The sequence below is a fragment of the Aethalodelphis obliquidens genome, unplaced genomic scaffold, assembly GCF_003676395.1.
Source record: "Aethalodelphis obliquidens isolate GAN/ISIS:26980383/991018 unplaced genomic scaffold, ASM367639v1 scaffold6, whole genome shotgun sequence".
In the NCBI taxonomy this organism is placed as follows: domain Eukaryota; kingdom Metazoa; phylum Chordata; class Mammalia; order Artiodactyla; family Delphinidae; genus Aethalodelphis; species Aethalodelphis obliquidens.
Genome location: NW_020837950.1, coordinates 75,014,965 through 75,034,017, shown reverse-complemented (window position 1 = coordinate 75,034,017; position 19,053 = coordinate 75,014,965). Strand labels below are relative to the sequence as shown.

Below are 19,053 nucleotides of genomic sequence, written 5' to 3'. Positions count from 1 at the left end.
CGCGCGCCGGGCAGCCCGGGCTCAGTGCGCGGTGGCGGCGGCGGCGGCGGCGGCGGCGCGGGCAGCTGGCGCCGCGCGGTCCAGCTCGGCCGGGCGCACGGACGCACCGCCGAGCCGACGGCCGGTGGGACGGGGCGCAGGCGCTGGGCCGGCGGGCAGCGAGCGCGAGCCAGAGCCGCGCTCAGTGAGTCGGGCGCCCGCTGCTGCCAGGTTGGTGCGTGGGGACCCGGCGGGCGCGAGGGGACCAGGCGGGCGCGCGGCAGGTCCAGAGCGCGCGGCGGGCTCGGATCCCGAGCGGTCTCTGCGGCGGGGCCCGGCCGGGGCGCGGGCTTCCAGCTCTGGAAAGTTTGCAGCCGCCGCCGCCGCCGCCCTGGGAGGGCTCTGCAGCAGCCAGGGAGGGAAGGGGGAGGGAGGGACCGCGGCGGGGAGGCGGCGGCCGGCGCCAGGCGGCCCGGGAGCCCTGGGCGGCGGCGGCGGGCGGGGCGGACGGGGATCGGAGGGGCCGGGGCGCAGGAGCCCTGCCACCGCCGCCTTCGCCCCTGCGCGCCCGAGTAACGAGTTGCTTGCCTCCTCCAACAGACTCCCGAGTGGCGCCCTCCCGCCGGTGCCAGAACCGGGCCATGGGGGGCAGCATGCTGGCGCGCGCCGCCTGAGGACGTCGTAACACCCTCCCCAGCTATGGGCGCCCCGGCTTGCGCCCTCGCGTTCTTTGTGGCCGTGGCAGTCGTGATGACCGGCGCCGTCTCCGGGTCCCCGGGCATGGAGCAGCGCGTCGTGCGGAGAGCAGCAGGTACGGAAGGACCCGACGGGTACTGGGGAGGGGCACTGGGCCCCGGCAGGCAGAAGCGTCGGGGCCGGGGAACGGGCGCCTGGGTGGGTGTGGGGCGCCGGAGATCAGAGTGGGCCCCAGGGCTTGCTCTGGGCTGGCATAGCGGGGCCAGCGTCCGGGTTTCTGCCGCCCTCCCTCCCCGGGGATCGGGGCCAGAGCTGGCGCGGCAGTTTGTGGGGCGCCTGGAGCCGCAGGGCTGCCACCCAAGTGCGAGGCTGCGGCGGCGAGCCGGGCACCGCGGTGGCGTCCGCAACCCCCGCCCCCAGCGGTTCCCCAGTGGGGCGCAGCCTGCTCCCGGGCGCTGTCGGGAGGGCTTGGGGACTGCGTTTCCACGATTCCCATTGTTCCGCGGGTTCTGCACTGACGGACAGTTTCTGCTGTTGGTGCCTCTCCCCCCAGCCCCCTTCGGGCCCCAGTTCGTGGCGAGCGTCAGCCAAAGCGAGAGGTTGGACTTTGGAGGGAGGGTATGAGAGTGCGTCAGCCCGGGGCCGGGCCCCAGCCCCTCAGTGGCCTGCATGACCAGGTGACACCTAGTGCCTCCGTTTCCCCCCACCCAGCTCTCATGACCTGTGAGTTAAGATGACTGCCCCCAGGGGTGTGCAGCGAACGCCAGGCGGGGGCCGGGAGGTGAGAGGGCGGATGTCCGAGCGATGTGGAGTCGCGGAACCCCGCTGGCGGTCAAGGTCCAGGGGGACGTCGAGGGTCTGCGAGGAGGGCCCGTAGAGCCTGGGCAGGGGCGGGGCGGGAGCGCGTCTTGGCACCGGGCCCTGACCCGCACACGCACAAGGCCCTCGAGGTGCAGCGCGCGCTGACGCACGCTGCGCCCGGCCGAGCGCTCCGGGTGCCCACGCCCCGCACACGCGCTGCCAGGCCTCGGCAGAGAGGGGAGGCCGTAGGGAGCCCGCCCCCTGGAGACCAACAACTCCGGGGCGCTGGCGAGGACCGGCGCGGGCGAGGGGGCTGCGCGCACCGCTGTCCCCAGCCCGGCGGCGGCGCGGAGGGAGGCCTTCGCCCGGTGAGCTCACGCCCCACCCGGGCGAGACCCGAACAGCCGCTCCTTTGTACCTCGGCGCGGCCACAGACCGCGCATTGATGGCGGCCGGGCCTCGCGGGGAGGTGTGAGTCGAGCGGCTGCGGGCGCGCAGTGCCAGGGAGGCGGCGGCCGCGGGCTGGACGGAGGCAGATGGCGGCCCGCCCCTCCCTGCGTCCCCCGCGCCCCTTCCTCCGGCGGCGGCTGCGGCCTCCCGGAACAATGTCATTTTTTTATGAATGAAAGTGGGCTCGGCGCTTGAATGTGCGTGTCATTCAGCGGCGTGACAGAGGCCGTCGGGAGGTCAGGGCGCGCTTTTAGCGCTTGCTAGGGCGGCCCCCGCTTCCAGGGGCGCAGAATAGGCGGCCGCGGGGGGAGCCCCGAATTAGCATTCGCATTCAGATAAAGATATTACTCCCTACGGCCGGGGAATGTCAAATAGCCCCGGGGGAGGGGGCGGTGGGCGGAGCTCCAGACCTCCCGGACCCCCTGCGGCGCGGAGGTGGGGCAGTGGCCCCCGCCTTCCCCGCCTCGGGAAACTGGCAGCGCCCCCACCAGATGCGGGCCAGGGGTAGAGCGTCCTGAGGACCCCCCCGGGGCTGGGGTGCCCGCGCACCGGGGCCCCTGTCCCCGCAGTAAAGTTGGTGAAACAGGCAGTGAGTTGGTAGGTCAGTAACCCTAATCCGGCTCCTGAAGGAGCTGGGCCACGGGCCAGGCAGTAAGCGCAACGGCCTCGCGAAATTTACGAAGGTCCCAGCCTGGCACTTCCCGGGGAACGTAAATTACGGAGCCGGAGCGGGCAGGGGTCACGGACACTGGGGAAGGTGTCCGCCGCTGGACTGCCCTGGCCACCCCAGGCCCCGCCAGGGCGGCCTCCATCTCCGCACGAAGCCACTGGCGGGGGCCCCCGCCAGGCAGGAAGGTTGATGGGTGCCCCCCCCCCCCCGCCCGGGGGGGGCCCCGGGGGGGGGGGGACTTCCCGGGGAGGCGCGGGCGGCCCCCCCCCCCCCCCGCTCCTCCCCCGGTTTCGGCCGAGAGATCGGAAGAGCGTCGTGTTGTATTCGTTTTTTTTTTTTTTTTCCAAACCGGTACCTGGGCAGACGGCCCGTGCACTGAGTCAAAGGTGCCCCCGCCCCCCCAGGCCCTCAAGTCCCACCTGGGGCCCTATCTGGGGCCTGGTGCGCCCCATTTTACAGTTGAACCTAGAGGGGAGCTAGGGGTCTCCTTGAGGAGGTAGGCGGGGCGTCTGCCCAGGTACCGGTTTGGGGGAGCGGGTGGCCAGGCCGGCCTGAGTGATTTACAAGTGAATGAAAGGTGAGGAGCCTCTTCAGGCTGGGAGACCGGGGGGGCTCCCTGACCCCAGGCCCTGCTGGGCCCGAGGCTGCTGGCTGCCCACCCTGGTTCTGGTTGCTTTCCTGCAGCCTCAGTTTCCTCGCCTGTGCGGGATAACGGAAGGGTTGCTGGAGGATTAGGCTGGATAATCCTGTAAGCCCTCATTAGCCCGCCAGGCCTCTGGATCCCACCCCTTTCTTTTCCTCACTTTGTTACGAAACTTTTCATATTGTTTCCGGGTGGGGAGGGGACTGGGGAGGCAGGAAGGCCATGACTTCACGGTCCCTTTGGGGCGCGCCTCCCGGCTATTTAAAGCATGTACCTGGCATCAGAGACCTTCACCCACATCCAGAGCCAGAGGGCTTTGCTCTTCCTCCGTCGTCAGCTCCAGGCGCCTCCTCTGAATCGGGTCTGGATTTGATGCTTGTTCCCTGGGGTCTCCTCCAGGTCCCTCTCACGGAGGGTGGCCCGACCCCTGCACACCCCACATGCATTGAGCGGGTCTCAACTGTAGTGACCCCAAACCGGGAGCGAGTTCCGCCAGCAGGGCTCGCAGCCCTCTGGAGCAGGCTGGCACCACTCCGGCTGCGGCCTGGTGGACATCAATCCTGGGGTGTAGCCCTGGGGCAGGGGGGTCTCGCGCCCCCTATTTTCACCGGCTCCAGTGCTTTAACTGCTTGTGGTGGCCCCCCTGGCCTGCCAGTGGGGGAAACTGAGTCACGGGGCCCGTGAGTGGCAGATTCAGGAGGATTCTGGGCCTGGGAGACGTGCCCGAAGGCCCGGCTTGGCCCCTCCAGGACACAGTACCCCTTGGCGGCCCCCTCACCGAGCTCAGGCCTTTGGCGGGGGTGCAGGCTGGAACAGGTGCTGTGGGACCCACGGGGGCGGACATTCCACCTCTGCCCACCCCCGCATGGCACGTGGGCACCCACCATGGCACAGAGAACATTTGTCTTCCCACGTGTGTGGCGCCAGTGCCTGTGTGGGTGTGGACGGGCCCCCTTTTGTTGATCAAGAAAGCCTCCTTCCTGAGGCCATTGTGGTGGGAGCTGAGTAGCCCACAGCCCCTAGGCAGAGTGCCCCCTCGGGCCCTGCCCGTCACTCTGTGTCCCCCCGCCTGACACCACCGCCGCCCCCGCCTTGGCGTTGCCTGGTCTCCCCCGGGTCCTCTGTGGCGCGGAGTGGATTGGATCTGCAGGAAGTGGAGGTGCTACTGCCGTCCCTGCCCTGGTCCGGAGGTCCCCGGCCTCTACGGCCACCTAGTGGAGCAGGGTCCTGGGCAGGTCCGGGGCTGGCCCTCGGCGGAGTGCTGGGTCCTCCCAGCCCCCTGCTGGACCAGGTTGAAGCGAATACTTGTGCGGATGGCTTGACCTGCCTTTGCCACCCAGACCAAACCGGAACCAACCACTGTTGCCCTTGGGCCAGGGCCTGGGGCTGAGGCAGCCGCAGCCAGCCTGTTCTCGGCCTTCTGGGGGGCCTCAGCCGGCTCCCGGCACTGGGTGGTCCCCACATAACACTGTGGCCGGGACTGGGGGTCTGAAAGTCAAGCCAGGAGCCCCCTGACTGTGGGGACCCTGGGAATGCAGACCCCATGGGCACTTCAGGGACCCTTCTGGTGGGCGCCGAGCTTGTGGAACCTCCTGAGGTGGGGGGCAGAATGGGGCCCGTCAGAGGAGCCAGGGACTGGCGTGGCCAGAACGGGCAGCTGGGCCCTCGAATCTAGGCCGTGCGTCGGCAGAATGACAAGTAACGGTGTGACCGACCCAGCTGGGTCTGCGTGGTGGGACCACCCACCCCTGTCCCGGGCCCAAAGCCCAGGCTGCCTGCCTGCGCCGTGCATTGCCCAGCTCTGGCAGGGAGGCCTGGGGGGGCTGGTCAGCCCCTGGGTCCCAGGCCTTGTTGGCCCCTTGGGATCTGGACAGCCACTGGTCAGGGGAGGGGCGCAGGGGCCACAGTGGACATGCGCCCTCGGCAAGGACCCTCCACCCCGACTTCTCGGCACCTGCGGGGAGAGGTGGGCCGGGCCTCCTCAGCCTGGCCTGGCGGTGCCTGCTCTGGCCTCGCCGCCAGCCGAGTCTGCGGTCTTCCTCCCCTCGCCTGTGTCCATCTGTAAGATGAGGGGTCCTAGGTCCCCTCACCCCACTGGCCACAACTGGTACCACGTCTGTGTATTTCTAGCCTCCTTCTGGGTATGTGTTCTCTCTGATTTACTGCGGAGGTGTAGTCTGAGTCGGGGTTCAGGCTGTCCATGCCCCTGAGAGCCTCCACTCTGGGCTGGCCTTGCCGGCATCAGCTTGGGGCTCTTCTGGAAGGCTTGGGAGTGTTGTCTGACTGCGGCGCTCCCTTCTGGGGCTGGGCAGGTCCCGAACTGGTTTTGAAGCCAAGATGAGGGGTGGGGGGGCACCAGGTGGGCACCCCCTCCTGGGATGAATTGTCTTGTCACTACCCCGCTCGTCCCCACCTCCGAGCCTCTGTTTTAGCTGAGGTCGGCCAAACACAGCACGCCCACCTCCTGCTTCGCTGCTGCCCGTGAGGTCGGAGCGGATGCTGCATTTCTAAATCACTGAAAAGAATCAAAGGAAAATTGGACGCTCTGAAACTGGAGTGTTCCGTGTCTACAGACAGTGCTGGACTGGAGCGGCCCCTCCCACTTCCTCGCGTGTCCTCTACATAAGCGCTACCACAGCAGGGTCGTCCTCGGGACGGAGACCTGGTGGCACTACGAACAGTGCCTGCGCCCGGCCCTGTGGGACAGTCGGCAGGACCACAGGCTCTTCCGTCTCCTGGGCCCACCTCAGCCCCCACAGGCCCCAGCCTCCCCCCGGTGCCCCTGGTTTGGGGGGCGCCTGCCTCACGGGCCCCCATCTTGCCCGCAGAGGTCCCGGGCCCTGAGCCTGGCCAGCAGGAGCTGGTCTTTGGCAGCGGGGACACCGTGGAGCTGAGCTGCCACTGGCCTGCGGGGGCTCCCTCAGGGCCCACGGTCTGGGTGAAGGACGGCGTGGGGCTGGCGCCCTCAGACCGCATCCTGGTGGGGCCGCAGCGGCTGCAGGTGCTCAACGCCTCCCATGAGGACGCCGGGGCCTACAGCTGCCGCCAGCGCCTCACGCAGAGTGTCCTGTGCCACTTCACCGTGCGCGTGACAGGTAGGGCCTGCTGGGGCCCACGACGCTCCCGAGGGTCCTGGTGGCCTTGGGGGAGGGGAGGCCCCCGGAGGCGCCGTCGGAGGGAGGGGCCCCTGCCTGGCTGCAGGGCCACCTCCCACATTTCCCTCTCGCCTGCGCTACAGATGCTCCGTCCTCAGGAGACGATGAAGATGGGGAAGACGAAGCTGAAGACACAGGTGAGGCCGGGTTCCAGGCGCGCGGGGCTGCCCAGGGCTGGGGACCGACCTCCCACTGGGGCCCTGCTCACCAGGCAGGGGAGAGACCGAGGTCTGGGGGCCACCTCCGTGGGGGCCCCTTAGTGTGGGGTGGCGGCAATGCGTGCCCAGCTCTGGGCTCCGGGTGGCAGGTGACGGGTGGGATGGGGCACCGTGCTGTGGGGAGGGGACTGGGGCCCGGGGCTCCAGGAGCAGCCGGGGGGCCGGTGTGGCCGGGGCCGGGGCAGTGAGGCCTGTGGGCGAGGTGGCCCGTCCCACGTGTGACTGAGACAGGGCAGGCGGCAGCGGACAGAGGGGTTAGGGCCGGTGGGGGGCGACTGAGACAGTGCGGGGGGGGGGGGGGTGGCGCTGAGCAGCAGGGACAGCAGGTCCCGGCATATCACTGTGAAGGGGCTGCGCGGTGCTTTCCGGTGACAGGCTGAGGTGACAGCGCCTGGAACAGTGAGCAGCAAGGGCTTTGCCCAGCGGGCGGGGGGCCGGCTCAGGGAGGTGGCGTCTGGTTTTGGAGGAGCTGAGTTTGAGATGCCCCGAGATGCGGGACGGGGGTGAGGGCCCGGCGGGCGCCCCGCCGCCTCCCGCCTGTCCCCTGTGTGTCCCGCTCGCCCTGGCCGTCCCAGGCAGGGGGTTGGCGTTCTTCTTCCTGAGTGGGCTCAGGGCCACGCAGCAGGGCTGCTGGCAGAGCTGCCTTCCTGAAGGCATCGTGGTCTCCAGTCCCAGGGAACGGCCCCTCCCTGCCGGGCTCCCTGGGGTGTCTGACACCGGCCCCGAGAGCTCTGGAGGCGCCACCCCCGGCGCCTGCCCACACTGCTCCCCACCCGGGCTTCGGCACCCTCTCGGAGGTGGCTGCACGGATGGCAGCAGGGTCGCGGGGAAAGGCTCCCTCCCTCCTGGGGACACCCACCCAGCCTCCCCGTGGTGGGAATGCAGCCTCACCCCAGCCCCAAGGGAGAAAAGCCAGTTGGGCTGTGAGGGTGGGGGTGGGACGGTCCTGGAAAACAGGATGGGGGAGCAGGGCCTCCCAGACACCCTTTCACCGCGTCCCCACCTGGCGCCCATGGTGTGGAGAGTGGCTCCTGGCCGGTCTCAAGGCTCCGGGTTCTGCGGGTGGCTGGGTCTTGCCTCCTGGTGAGCTCCCGAGGCCTGGCCCTGCCCGTGCATGCAGCCGGGCTTCCTAGCCCGCTGTGACCTGGTCCCTCTGCGGGCTGCGTCTCCCCTCTGGTGGGCCTGCCTGGGTGGGTGGGTGCTCCCCTGGGAGGACACCTTTGCGTCGTGAAGGCTCCTGGGCCGTGGTGTGGCGCCCGGGGTCCTCTCGGCTGGAGGAGGTGCTTGAGGGAAGTGGACGGGAAGGGAGGGGACCTGGCTTTTGAATGCCAGGAGGTGGCCACCTGAGGCCACCGAAGGCTCGTCCAGCCCAAGCAGGGGTCTTCAAAAGGCCGACCTTTCCTACACAGGAGGGGAGACTGAGGCTGGCGCGGGGCAGGCAGGCCTCTACTCCCACCCTGGTCACAGCCTTCCCGCGCCCTTCTGCCAGCAGGGGCCCCTTACTGGACACGGCCCGAGCGGATGGACAAGAAGCTGCTGGCGGTGCCGGCGGCCAACACGGTTCGCTTCCGCTGCCCAGCCGCCGGCAACCCCACCCCGTCTATCTCCTGGCTGAAGAACGGCAAGGAGTTCCGAGGCGAGCACCGCATCGGGGGCATCAAGGTGGGCCCGGCGGGGGGCGCTGGGGCCTCGGTGCCGGCCAGCAGGGCACAGCCCGCCGTCCGCTCACCCGTGTCCACCTGCAGCTGCGGCACCAGCAGTGGAGCCTGGTCATGGAGAGCGTGGTGCCTTCGGACCGCGGCAACTACACGTGCGTCGTGGAGAACAAGTTCGGCAGCATCCGGCAGACGTACACTCTGGACGTGCTGGGTGAGGCCCGGGCTGGCGGGTGCGGGCGGCAAGCGGGCGCGGGTCAGGCAGCCTCTGAGCGCCCCCTGTCCCGCAGAGCGCTCCCCGCACCGGCCCATCCTGCAGGCGGGGCTGCCCGCCAACCAGACAGCGGTGCTGGGCAGCGACGTGGAATTCCACTGCAAGGTGTACAGCGACGCGCAGCCCCACATCCAGTGGCTCAAGCACGTGGAGGTGAACGGCAGCAAAGTGGGGCCCGACGGCACACCCTATGTCACGGTGCTCAAGGTGGGCCCTGCCGCGCCGCTGGCTGGGTGGGGCAGGCGGGCTGGGGGCGGGGGACTCCTTGCAGGTGAGCCATCAGGCCCGGCCCCGCGGGGGCCCCTTTCGCCGGGGACAGGGAGGGCATCCCAGGCAGGAGGCCTGTCGTGTTTAAGGGACGGGGGTCGGGGCACAGGCTTTGGACCTGCGGGGAGAAGCAGCGGGGGGGTCGGCTCGGGAGGTGGGGCCCAGCCCAGCACGCCAGGACCTACAGTGAGCCCTGTGTCCTTGCGCCCTTGTCTGCCTTCAGACGGCCACCCGCCCACCTCACTGGGCCCTCAGGGCAGGACCGCCTGAGCTTTGTTCCCACGGCCCCGGGGGTGGGGGCCCCCCGAGTTGGGGTGATTGCGACACTTGCAGCCCAAAGAGAAACATCTGTTTAGAGACGAGATGGGCCTGCGGGGCGGGAGCAGGGGTCCAGACTAGCCGCGGGGCGGTGCCGGGTGCTCTCGGCCCAGCCGTGTGGCAGCCGGGGCCCCCGCGGTGGGCAGCTCCAGTGCCCTGGGAGGGCCTCTCTGAGCGCCACCAGCCAGGGCTGCGCTCCGGGCTGTTGGGGTGGATGAGGGGAAGGCGCATCCGCGGAGACGACAGCCGCCTCCAGGCAGCCTTCCTAGCTGGCACAGCCTAGTCCGCCCATCCGTGCCTTGGGGGTCTCAGAGCCTCAGAGCCTGGGGTCTAGACAGGCCCGCTCCTGCGCGGCCACTTCCATGCCCGGCGGGGCTTCCGCGCCTGAGCCGGGTCTCTTGTCCCTGCAGTCGTGGATCAGTGAGAGTGTGGAGGCCGACGCGCGCCTCCGCCTGGCCAATGTGTCCGAGCGCGACGGGGGCGAGTACCTCTGTCGAGCCTCCAATTTCATAGGCGTGGCTGAGAAGGCCTTTTGGCTGCGTGTTCACGGGCCCCAAGCAGGTAACAACTCTGTCCCACGCCTGCCTGGCACGCCGAGCTCCAGCTCCGACGCCCTGGCCCTGCGCCCACCCGCACGCCCCGCCGCTCGTGCCCCGTCCCCGGCTCACACTCTGCTCCTGGCGTGGCCACATCTGCGCCGCCGCCTCTCTGGCCTCCGCCGTGACCGCCTGCTCTGAGCCCCTGTGGCCTGTGCCGACCCGCCTGCACCCCCGTGCGCACTCCTCCCCCCACCCCCCTGCCCGGAGGACCTCAGCCCCGAGGCCGGGCCGGAGCCCATCTTCCGCTGCTCTGGCTCTCGCGCTCTCCCTCCATCCCTCTCTCTGGCCCCTGCTCCCGCTGCTGCTCACTTCCTGCCCATCTTTGTCGCCTGCCCGCCCGCCTCCCCTCCTGGTGCGCGCTAACCCCTCCTGCTGTGCTGCCGGTCGCACGCCTGGCTCACCTGGGACAGAGGACTTGCCGGTGGAGGGACTGGCTTCAGGCTCGGTGTGGACGCACGAGGCAGGGGGCCCTCGGCCGCCGTGGCCATGGCCGTGGTGGTGGTGGCGGCGTTTTCCTTGCAGCCTGGCTGGATCGTCGCCGCGTGGACTCTGGCTGTGGTGCCCGCGGGAGGTGCTGGCGCTCTCCTATCGCGCTCTGTTCTTTCTTTGTAGACGGCGGGCGCTAACACCACCGACAAGGAGCTAGAGGTTCTGTCCTTGCGCAATGTCACCTTTGAGGACGCGGGGGAGTACACGTGTCTGGCGGGCAATTCTATCGGGTTTTCCCATCACTCTGCGTGGCTGGTGGTGCTGCCAGGTACCAGCTCCTGCTGCGCTCGCTCTGCGCCTGTCCTCTCGGGGCTGCAGCTCGGGACACGCCAACGCCATCGGGGACAGGCAGGGGACCGCAGAGCCCTCGAGCCAGGCCCTGTGCCCGGTATGGGGACAGAGCCCACACGGCCCTGTCTTGGCCCAGAGGGCCTCCCTCGAGCGCCCCATCCCAACGGGGTCCCCCGCAGCCGATACGGTGGCTTTGGTGTCTCCCGGGTGGCGGGTGAGGGTGCCGCCGGCTCTGCTGGGCTCTTTCTGTCCTGGGTCTGCCCCTCCTGGCCCAGGCATTTCTGGCTGCTGGACCTTCAACGAGTAGGCCCTTCAGGCCTCAGCGCTCGCACCAGGGGAGCTGAGCCCCCGGCCCGGCCCAGGGCGGCCCGCGGGGGCTCCTGGGAGGCTGGGCCAGGCCCCCAACGCCCGTGTCTTTGCAGCTGAGGAGGAGCTGGTGGAGGCTGGTGAGGCTGGCAGTGTGTACGCAGGTGTCCTCAGCTACGGGGTGGGCTTCCTCCTCTTCATCCTGGTGGTGGCCGCTGTGACCCTCTGCCGCCTGCGCAGCCCCCCCAAGAAGGGCCTGGGCTCGCCCGCCGTGCACAAGGTCTCCCGCTTCCCGCTCAAGCGACAGGTAACAGAAAGTAGATACCAGGTTCCGAGCCGCCCGTGCCCCTGCCCCGGCCTCCCGGGCTCCCACGCTCAGTCCCCTTCCTAGTGTCAAGGCCTGGGGCCTGGGGCCTGCCCGGGGACAGCCCTTCTGCTGTGGGGGGCGCCGAGCCCTCAGTGGTCTCTGTGGTCACCGCACAGAGCCGGGTCACTCTGGGCACAGAGCATGTTAGAAGTCTTCGCTCAGTGTTGTGCAGGAGTCAGGCAGCCATCCCAGGCCTGGCCTCAGCCTACGGTCCGAGGGGGCCGCACCCTTGCCCCCGCGCCCCGGCCGTGCGGCCCCGCAGCACCAACCTGCCCCTGCTGACCCAAGCAGGTGTCCTTGGAGTCCAGCTCGTCCATGAGCTCCAACACGCCGCTGGTGCGGATCGCCCGGCTGTCCTCGGGGGAGGGCCCCGCGCTGGCCAACGTCTCTGAGCTCGAGCTGCCCGCCGACCCTAAGTGGGAGCTGTCCCGGGCCCGGTCAGTGGTGTGCGAAGGCCTGGGGCCCTGGCCCGGGGGGGCGGGGGGCGCACACACGGTGGGGGCCGGTGGTGGGGAGGGGCCCCACTCAGACCCGGCTGCATTCAGATGGGAATCAGGTAGGCCACTGCCGGAGATGGGGCTGGGGCGTGGCGGGGAGGACCCGCCCCAGGAAGTGCTCTCACCGGCCCAGAGGCCGGGGTGGGGGGGGTGGGGGTAAGGTCCTCCACCAGCACGAGCACGGTCGCCGGGGCGAGGGTGGTGGGCTTCCTGGAGGCGGTGGCACTGCACCTCAGGCTGCCTGGGACAGTGCCTCAAGCGGGCGGGCGTGCTCATCGCTTCTCTGCTTTTGCCGCCAGGCTGACTCTGGGCAAGCCTCTCGGGGAGGGCTGCTTCGGCCAGGTGGTCATGGCGGAGGCTATCGGCATCGACAAGGACCGGGCTGCCAAGCCCGTCACGGTGGCGGTGAAGATGCTGAAAGGTGAGGGAGGGACGTGGCGAGGGGAGCCTGGACAAGGCTGGGGCGGCCCAGCCTGACAAAACCCCCTCCCCGCACAGATGACGCCACAGATAAGGACCTGTCGGACCTGGTGTCCGAGATGGAGATGATGAAGATGATCGGGAAACACAAGAACATCATCAACCTGCTGGGCGCCTGCACGCAGGGCGGTGGGTGCTGGGCCCGTGGCGGGCGGCGGGCGGCCCCCAGGTGCAGCCCCCTCTGAGACCCCGGTGCTCGCAGGGCCCCTGTACGTGCTGGTGGAGTACGCGGCCAAGGGCAACCTGCGGGAGTACCTGCGGGCGCGGCGGCCCCCGGGCACGGACTACTCCTTCGACACTTGCCGGCTGCCCGAGGAGCAGCTCACCTTCAAGGACCTCGTTTCCTGCGCCTACCAGGTGGCGCGGGGCATGGAGTACCTCGCCTCGCAGAAGGTGAGCACTGGCGGGGCCGGGCCGGCGGGGGGGCGGAGGGAGCAGCCGGTGGCGACCGCCTCAACCCCGGTCCTGTCCCCAGTGCATCCACAGGGACCTGGCCGCCCGCAACGTGCTGGTGACCGAGGACAACGTGATGAAGATCGCGGACTTTGGCCTGGCCCGCGACGTGCACAACCTCGACTACTACAAGAAGACCACCAATGTGAGCCCGGCCTGGGGAGGGTGGGGGACTCAAGCCGGGAGGGCGCCTGGCGGTCAACAAGCCCCGTTCCTCCTCCCAGGGCCGCCTGCCCGTGAAGTGGATGGCGCCCGAGGCCTTGTTTGACCGCGTCTACACCCACCAGAGTGACGTGTATGTGGCCCCCAGACCCGGGCGGGGGTGGGGTGGGGAGCTGGGCGGGGCACAGGCCACACCAGGGCAGGGGCCGGGGAGCTGTGGGGCAGAGCCGGCCACCATCGGTAGCCCCCTGCACCCCACTGGGGTCTGTCCTGGGGCTTCCGCACGCACGGGGGACCGCGGGCGGCAGGGTGGGCTGACGGTGCCGCGCCCCCGCCGCCCACAGCTGGTCCTTCGGTGTCCTGCTCTGGGAGATCTTCACGCTGGGGGGCTCGCCGTACCCCGGCATCCCCGTGGAGGAGCTCTTCAAGCTGCTGAAGGAAGGCCACCGCATGGACAAGCCGGCCAACTGCACGCACGATCTGTGAGCGCGCGCACCCGCCTGTCACCTCGGACCCCGCTGGGCCCCCACTGAGCCCCGCCCCCGGGCAGGGGGAGGGCCGGCCTCGAGGCTGTTCCCAAGGGAGGGGGACTGGCACGGTGTGCGGGCGCAGGGCAGGGCCCACCTGAGTGCCGCCCGCAGGTACATGATCATGCGTGAGTGCTGGCACGCCGTGCCCTCCCAGAGGCCCACCTTCAAGCAGCTGGTGGAAGACCTGGACCGCGTGCTCACCGTTACATCCACCGACGTGAGTGCGGGCCCCACTGCCGCCCCCCGCCCACCCCCCGCCCCGGGCCTGGACAGCTCGGGCGTGGGAGGTGGCGTAGCACTGACCACAACCCTGGCCCGCCCGCAGGAGTACCTCGACCTGTCGGTGCCCTTCGAGCAGTACTCGCCGGGCGGCCAGGACACCCCCAGCTCCGGCTCCTCAGGGGACGACTCCGTGTTCGCCCATGACCTGCTGCCCCCGGCCCCGCCAGGCAGCGGGGGCTCGCGGACGTGAAGGGCCGCGGCCTGCGGGCCAAGCCCCCATCAACGTGAGAGCGGACCCCAGCCTGCCGTGCTGCCGCTGGTGTGCCGTGACCAACGGGTCTCACCGGCCTGGGCTCAAGACCTGGAACAGGTGGACAGATGGACAGACAACTTCCACATGTGTGCATGTGTGCACTCGTGTGTGCTCGGGGTCCCCGGCGTGCCCGCCCTGCTGTACGGTGACCTCCTGGCCACCTGGGCCGGCAGCACCGGTGGACCGGACGTAGAATGTAAGGGGCTCCTCCCGTGGGGCCCCTCAGGGCAGGGAGCCGGGCCCCTCCCCAGGCTCCCCTGACCCCCGCTGCCACCCCACAGGGAGCATCGGGGCGGGCCGGGCTCCAGTGTCCAGAGTGGGCTGAGGCCCCCCCCACAAGTGCCCAAGCTGAGCCTACAGGGAAGCCCCCATGTGGCACACCTCCCACCCAAGTGGCACCTTGCGCCTGGGGTGAGTGTTAGCGGCTCCCCACCTCCAGGCCTCCCCACTTCCCACCTTGACCCTCAGAGACTGAAATTACGGGTACCTGAAGGCGGGAGCCTTTAACTTCTATCCGAAAGGTTTATTCCAGAAATGAGTGTACATTTATATAAATAGATGCTGTGTATATGATATACACATACATATATATATAAATATCTATATGGAAGAGGCAGGCTGGTACAACTGAGGCACGGGGCCCTGAGGGTGCAGGGGCCGGGGTGCCCTAGTCGAGCGAGGCGCCCTGGGGGCTCGCTGTTGAGACGCAAAAACCAGCAGAGGTTGGAGGGGCTTTTCTGGCACCGCAGTTTTGTTTTAAAAATTGTTCCTGGACCTGTGTGTCTGTAAAGCTATGTATCGACCCCCAGAGCCTGCGTCCCCGTCACTCCCCAGGCTCCTAGCGTTCAGCCAGCTGCACGGCAGAGGCTTAAGTTTTAACTTATTAACAGTGAGATGGTTTATGCTTTGTTTAGGGGCATTGCCGAGGGTGTGTCCAGCCCACACCCCAAGGCCAGAGCCAGCCCCCTGGCACCCTAAAGGGTCGTTAATAGTTCGAGATGATTCCGAGCGGATATTTCATTTCCTTTGGCCTTCTTTTGCAGGAGAAGTAGATTTCGATAGGATTTTTCTTTAGGAGATTTAGTTTTTTAGACTTCAAAGCAAGCTGGTATCTTCATACAGGTTCTTCTAATTGCCATGTGTTCCAGGCGGGGAGGCAGTTTCGGGGCGGGGGGCAGCCCTGCGTGCAGGTTCAGATGTTATTAGATGTTACAGGTTTATATATCTCTATATCTATAATTTATTGAGTTTTTACAAGACGTATTTGCTCTAGATTTAACACTTCTTACGCAACGCTTCTAGACTTTTGTAGCCCGGACTGCTACCTTTCAAAGCTCGGGAGAGAAAGCCACAAATTCAGTTTTGTTACTTTTTGTACTGTTAATGGCCCTGAGTTTGGGCGGCTGTTCTCTGCTTGTCAGCGGGCTCAGGGTGGTCTCGGTTCTCAGGGCCCCCAGCCTTGTGGGGGCCAAAGGTGTTGGCCCAAACCAGCAGACGTGCTTTCCAAAAAATAAACAGACAACTGGTTCAGATCCATGCTTTCTTGTCTCCTGTCCTGGAGTCCCGGGCAGCTCCCGGGTACTCACTGCCCACCTGGGACAAGTCCTGTCATCTGTCCCCCGAGGAGGGAGGGGTCACTAGTTGCTGCTGGAGCAACAGCTGCAGGGGTGGGGGCCCTAGACTAGACTGGCTGCCTGGGTCTTGCGCTCTCCAAGGCTTTCCAGCCCAGATCTTTGGCTCAGAGACGATGTGTCCTGGGCAGAGCTAGGGTGAGGGTGATCCGGTGTGCCCAGCTGCACAGGGGCCCGACGCTGGCAGGGCGGAACCTCAGGGTCACCAGTGGTCTTCACTGCCTTGGTCGGGGGTCTCCAAGGGCAGGGAATGCAGGTGATGTGTTTGTGGGAGAAGGCAATGGGGAAATCCTCTGGGCCTGCCCATCCCCTATCTGCCCCCAGCTTGTGGAGTTCAGGGGCCCTGAGGGTCACATCCAGGTAACTGTTGCTGGTTCCAAGGCCTCCCTCTCCTCACCCTGCCCCCTGGTGTCTGCCTACCCTGTCAGCTGGGGGAGGGGGACGTTTCTAGGTGGGTCCCCCCCATGGAGCCCCATGTAAACCAAGCCCTCACCTGGCGCCCTGAGTCAGCCGTCTGCACTCCTGGCCACACTCCTGCTCCTAGCTGGCTTCCCACCCCCTCCTGGGCCTGGCACCCGCCTTGGGCCCCACCATTGCCCCCTGCGCTCCGCCACCGCCACTCCTTCAACTTTGGGCAGGTGCTGCACGCTGATGCTCAGCTCGTTGGGGTGCTGAGGACCCAGTGACAGCATCTGGGCCCGTCTACTGCACAGTTCACAGCCTGAGGGAGAGGGAAGACCGAGCAGGGCACCCACCCAGCAGTGGTGGGAGTAAGTCTGGGAAGGCTTCGTGGAGGAGGCAGCAGTGCCCAGGCCAACTGGGGGACTCGGGTGGATTCAGGGACAGGTGGCTATGCAGACTCACGCCCTCCCTGGGACCCAGCGCTGCCCAGGGCTGGCTGTCCCTCCCCCCCAGCCCCTGCTTTGCCACCTGGTGCCCCTCCCTCTGTCCCTCGTGCCTCACGGTCTTGGACGGTGTGAACTTTTACTGTGGCTTCTAAGAAACTCGCTCCCCTTATTGCTGTGTCCAACTCACCTTCCAACTGAGGGGGTTTCTGGGGCCTCTTTCTGGAGAGCCGGGGAGGTTGCTAGGAGCTTGGTTCTGGATAACGATGCCGCCCAATACCTGACCCAACTCGGGAAAGCGCTCCCGGCCCCCAAGCCCCTCCAGCCTGCCAGAGACCCCGTGTTTGTGTCCAACTCTCGGGAGACACGCGGCGATAGTGACGGGGATGGCAAGGAGGCCAGCGAAGGCCAGAGTCTGGAGAGAGGCCAAGGCCAGGAGGCGGGGAGGCGGCGAGGCGGGCGCAGTGCGGGCGTGGTGCGGGGCCCTCTAGCGCTGGCCGGGCCGAGCCCCAGCTCTGCCCCCGGCCTCTGTCCTGCCTGAACCCGGCTGGGCTCCGGGTGCGCGCTCTGGACACCGAGTGGACTGGCTGCGGGTGAGGCGCGGCTTTCCGGGACACCGGACGGAGACCCGGGGCGGGGGCGCTGGCCGGAGAGGGACGGGCCCAGGTGGGCAGGTTGGGGGGCCCGACAGAGGAGCTGCTCAGTCCTCCCCGGAACCTCCCCGCCCAGCCCCGCCCCTCCTCAATACTGCCCCGCCCCCTCACCCGCCTGGCCCCGCCCCCCTCAATACTGCCCCGCCCGGCCCCGCCCCCCACCTCGGCCCCGCCTCCACCCGCGGCCCGGCGTCTTCTCAGAGCCCCAGGGCCGGTGGGGTCCGGCCCAGGCCCGGGGGCGGGCTGCTGCGGGGCTTAGGGAGCCAGTCGCCAACACTCCGCCCGCCCTCAGAGGGTCCGGAGCCCCCATTCTCGGACCTCTAGGTCCGGCCTTGCCCTCTGCCTTCCCCTCGCGGCCTGGGGTGACTCGCCTGGTATGTGCGTCTGCACCTCTGTCCTGGCCCCCTGGCCTCCGGAATCTTGTTCCCACCCTGCAGTGTCGCCAGGCTGGACAGCGACCTCTCGGTGTCCTCTTCCCCAGGCGGGTGCCTGAATACACTCTCGGCCCCATGGTCTTCAGGGGTCCGCATCACCACGTGTAAAAACACGTGACGCCACCGGGAACAGAACGTCCCCAGTCGCCCCCCCACCGCAGTTGATGCAGGTTTTAAAGGTTTTAAATCAGGACCCCATCTGGCTGTCCCTCCTCCCGCTACGTGTGGCTTTTGGAGGGGGATGGCCATGGACGTGCTGGCGGCTCCTGTGGGGGGTCATGAGACTTCCCCGGCTGGGTGTCTGGGGCAGTGCCTGGGGCACACAGCCAGCGGCCCCGCACACCCAGCTCCCCACCCCCGTGACCCCAGGGTAGCCATCCGGGTGGGTTCCAGCGTTTCTCCCGTCTGTCCACCACCTGGAATTCTCCCTGAAGAGCTTCCTGGGATGGGCTCTATTTCCTCCTGAGAAAACAGGGTAGTCCCCAATTCTTTCCTGTCACCTGTTCTCGCTGTTTAAGAATCTCCATCAGCAGGGAAAGACTTTCCTGAGGATCAGCTGGGTGTGTGGATTTTTGTTTATGATCGATTCTGTCTTTTTTTGCTACTCACTCTGTCCTCACTTTGGCCCGAAGCGTCCCTTTAGGTTGGCTGTGGTGTCCCTGGACTATATATAGCCCCCTTGCCCGCCCCCGCCCTGGGTCAGCCTTGCCAGAGCCCTTGGTGACCCTCGATGTGACCTTCTGAACCACAGAAGTGAGAAGCCTCGAATCCTGGGGCACCGGCTGGTACCTGAAGACTCGCACGGCCCCGACCCCGGCCACCTTCTCCCGGGGCCCAGCCTGAGGAGGGTCCAAGTGCAGTGGACACACTCAGTCCTCAGCATGAGGGGACTGGGTGCCTGCCGGGGGTGAGATGAACCTGGACAGAAGCCACTGAGGCCCAGCAGCCCCCTGCCCGCGCCTGCACCCCCAGGGACATCTCCCTTCCACACGGGTCACGACCCACGTGCGAGCCCGCAGAATCCCTGGGGCAGACTGTGGCCAAGGCCAGGCTCAGGGAGAGATGGGGTGCAGGTGAGGACGACCCTGGGCAAGGGGTCGGGGCTCAGCAAGGGTAGAAGGAGCCCCCACAGGACCTGGGGCCGGTGCAGGGGTGAGGCCGCCTGAGACAGGCTGGACGTCCCAGCTCACGGGGGGTGGTCTGTCCACGCTGGGAGGATGGGGAGGTAGGACCCTCTGCCTGGCGGCCCTCCCAGCTGGGCCTCAGCTCTCTGCCCAGGGTAGGGACCCCCCTGCCCCTGGAGCCCAGAGATGAGGGCTGGAGAGGCAGTGGGTGCGGGGCGGGGGGGCGCTGTGGGCTGGCCCCCGGTCCGCACACCCCGTCGGCTCTCTGGGCCCTGCCCTGGTGTCGGGGAGACCGCAGTTCCTGAGGGCCCCCTCAGACAGTGGAGGGCACAGCCCTTAGGCAGTGCTGTCCCTGATCCCAGGGGCCCTCAGTCTCTCAGAACAGAATTCCACCCCCTAGGGCTGGCCAGGGTCCCAGCCCTGCCCACCAGGGACCACCCCCCACCCCGGGGCCTCTGAGGGTCGGGGAGAGGAAAGCCTGGTCAGGCAGTGGCTGCCTCGCTGACCTGACAGACAGACCATCACAGGGAA

General features: G+C 68.0%; 1 protein-coding gene across 6 annotated transcripts; it reads left to right on the top strand.

Moving 5' to 3' along the window:
* The first annotated feature begins 42 nt into the window (after positions 1-42).
* FGFR3 (fibroblast growth factor receptor 3) lies at positions 43-15,367 on the top strand. 6 transcript variants are annotated; one of them, XM_027103954.1, is made up of 18 exons: positions 43-214; positions 580-790; positions 6,068-6,334; positions 6,478-6,531; positions 8,102-8,274; positions 8,358-8,481; positions 8,558-8,748; positions 9,537-9,687; positions 10,928-11,118; positions 11,467-11,615; positions 11,975-12,096; positions 12,174-12,284; positions 12,358-12,548; positions 12,631-12,753; positions 12,833-12,903; positions 13,115-13,252; positions 13,412-13,517; positions 13,626-15,367. In XM_027103954.1, exons 2-18 carry the CDS (start codon positions 679-681, stop codon positions 13,770-13,772), a joined length of 2,421 nt encoding a protein of 806 aa, XP_026959755.1. In that variant the 5' UTR covers positions 43-214; positions 580-678; the 3' UTR covers positions 13,773-15,367. The 6 variants fall into 6 exon arrangements, with proteins under 6 accessions (XP_026959755.1, XP_026959753.1, XP_026959751.1 ...); XM_027103952.1 differs by having other exon boundaries at positions 44-210; positions 8,105-8,274; XM_027103950.1 differs by having other exon boundaries at positions 44-210.
* The last annotated feature ends 3,686 nt before the right edge of the window (positions 15,368-19,053 follow it).

Bases quoted from the DNA above. Each gene is read 5' to 3' on its own strand.
- FGFR3 (XM_027103954.1), top strand. From the start codon at position 679: ATGGGCGCCCCGGCTTGCGCCCTCGCGTTCTTTGTGGCCGTGGCAGTC. The intron at 8,749-9,536 runs GTGGGCCCTGCC...TTGTCCCTGCAG, and splicing joins CCTATGTCACGGTGCTCAAG to TCGTGGATCAGTGAGAGTGT. The intron at 12,754-12,832 runs GTGAGCCCGGCC...TCCTCCTCCCAG, and splicing joins ACTACAAGAAGACCACCAAT to GGCCGCCTGCCCGTGAAGTG.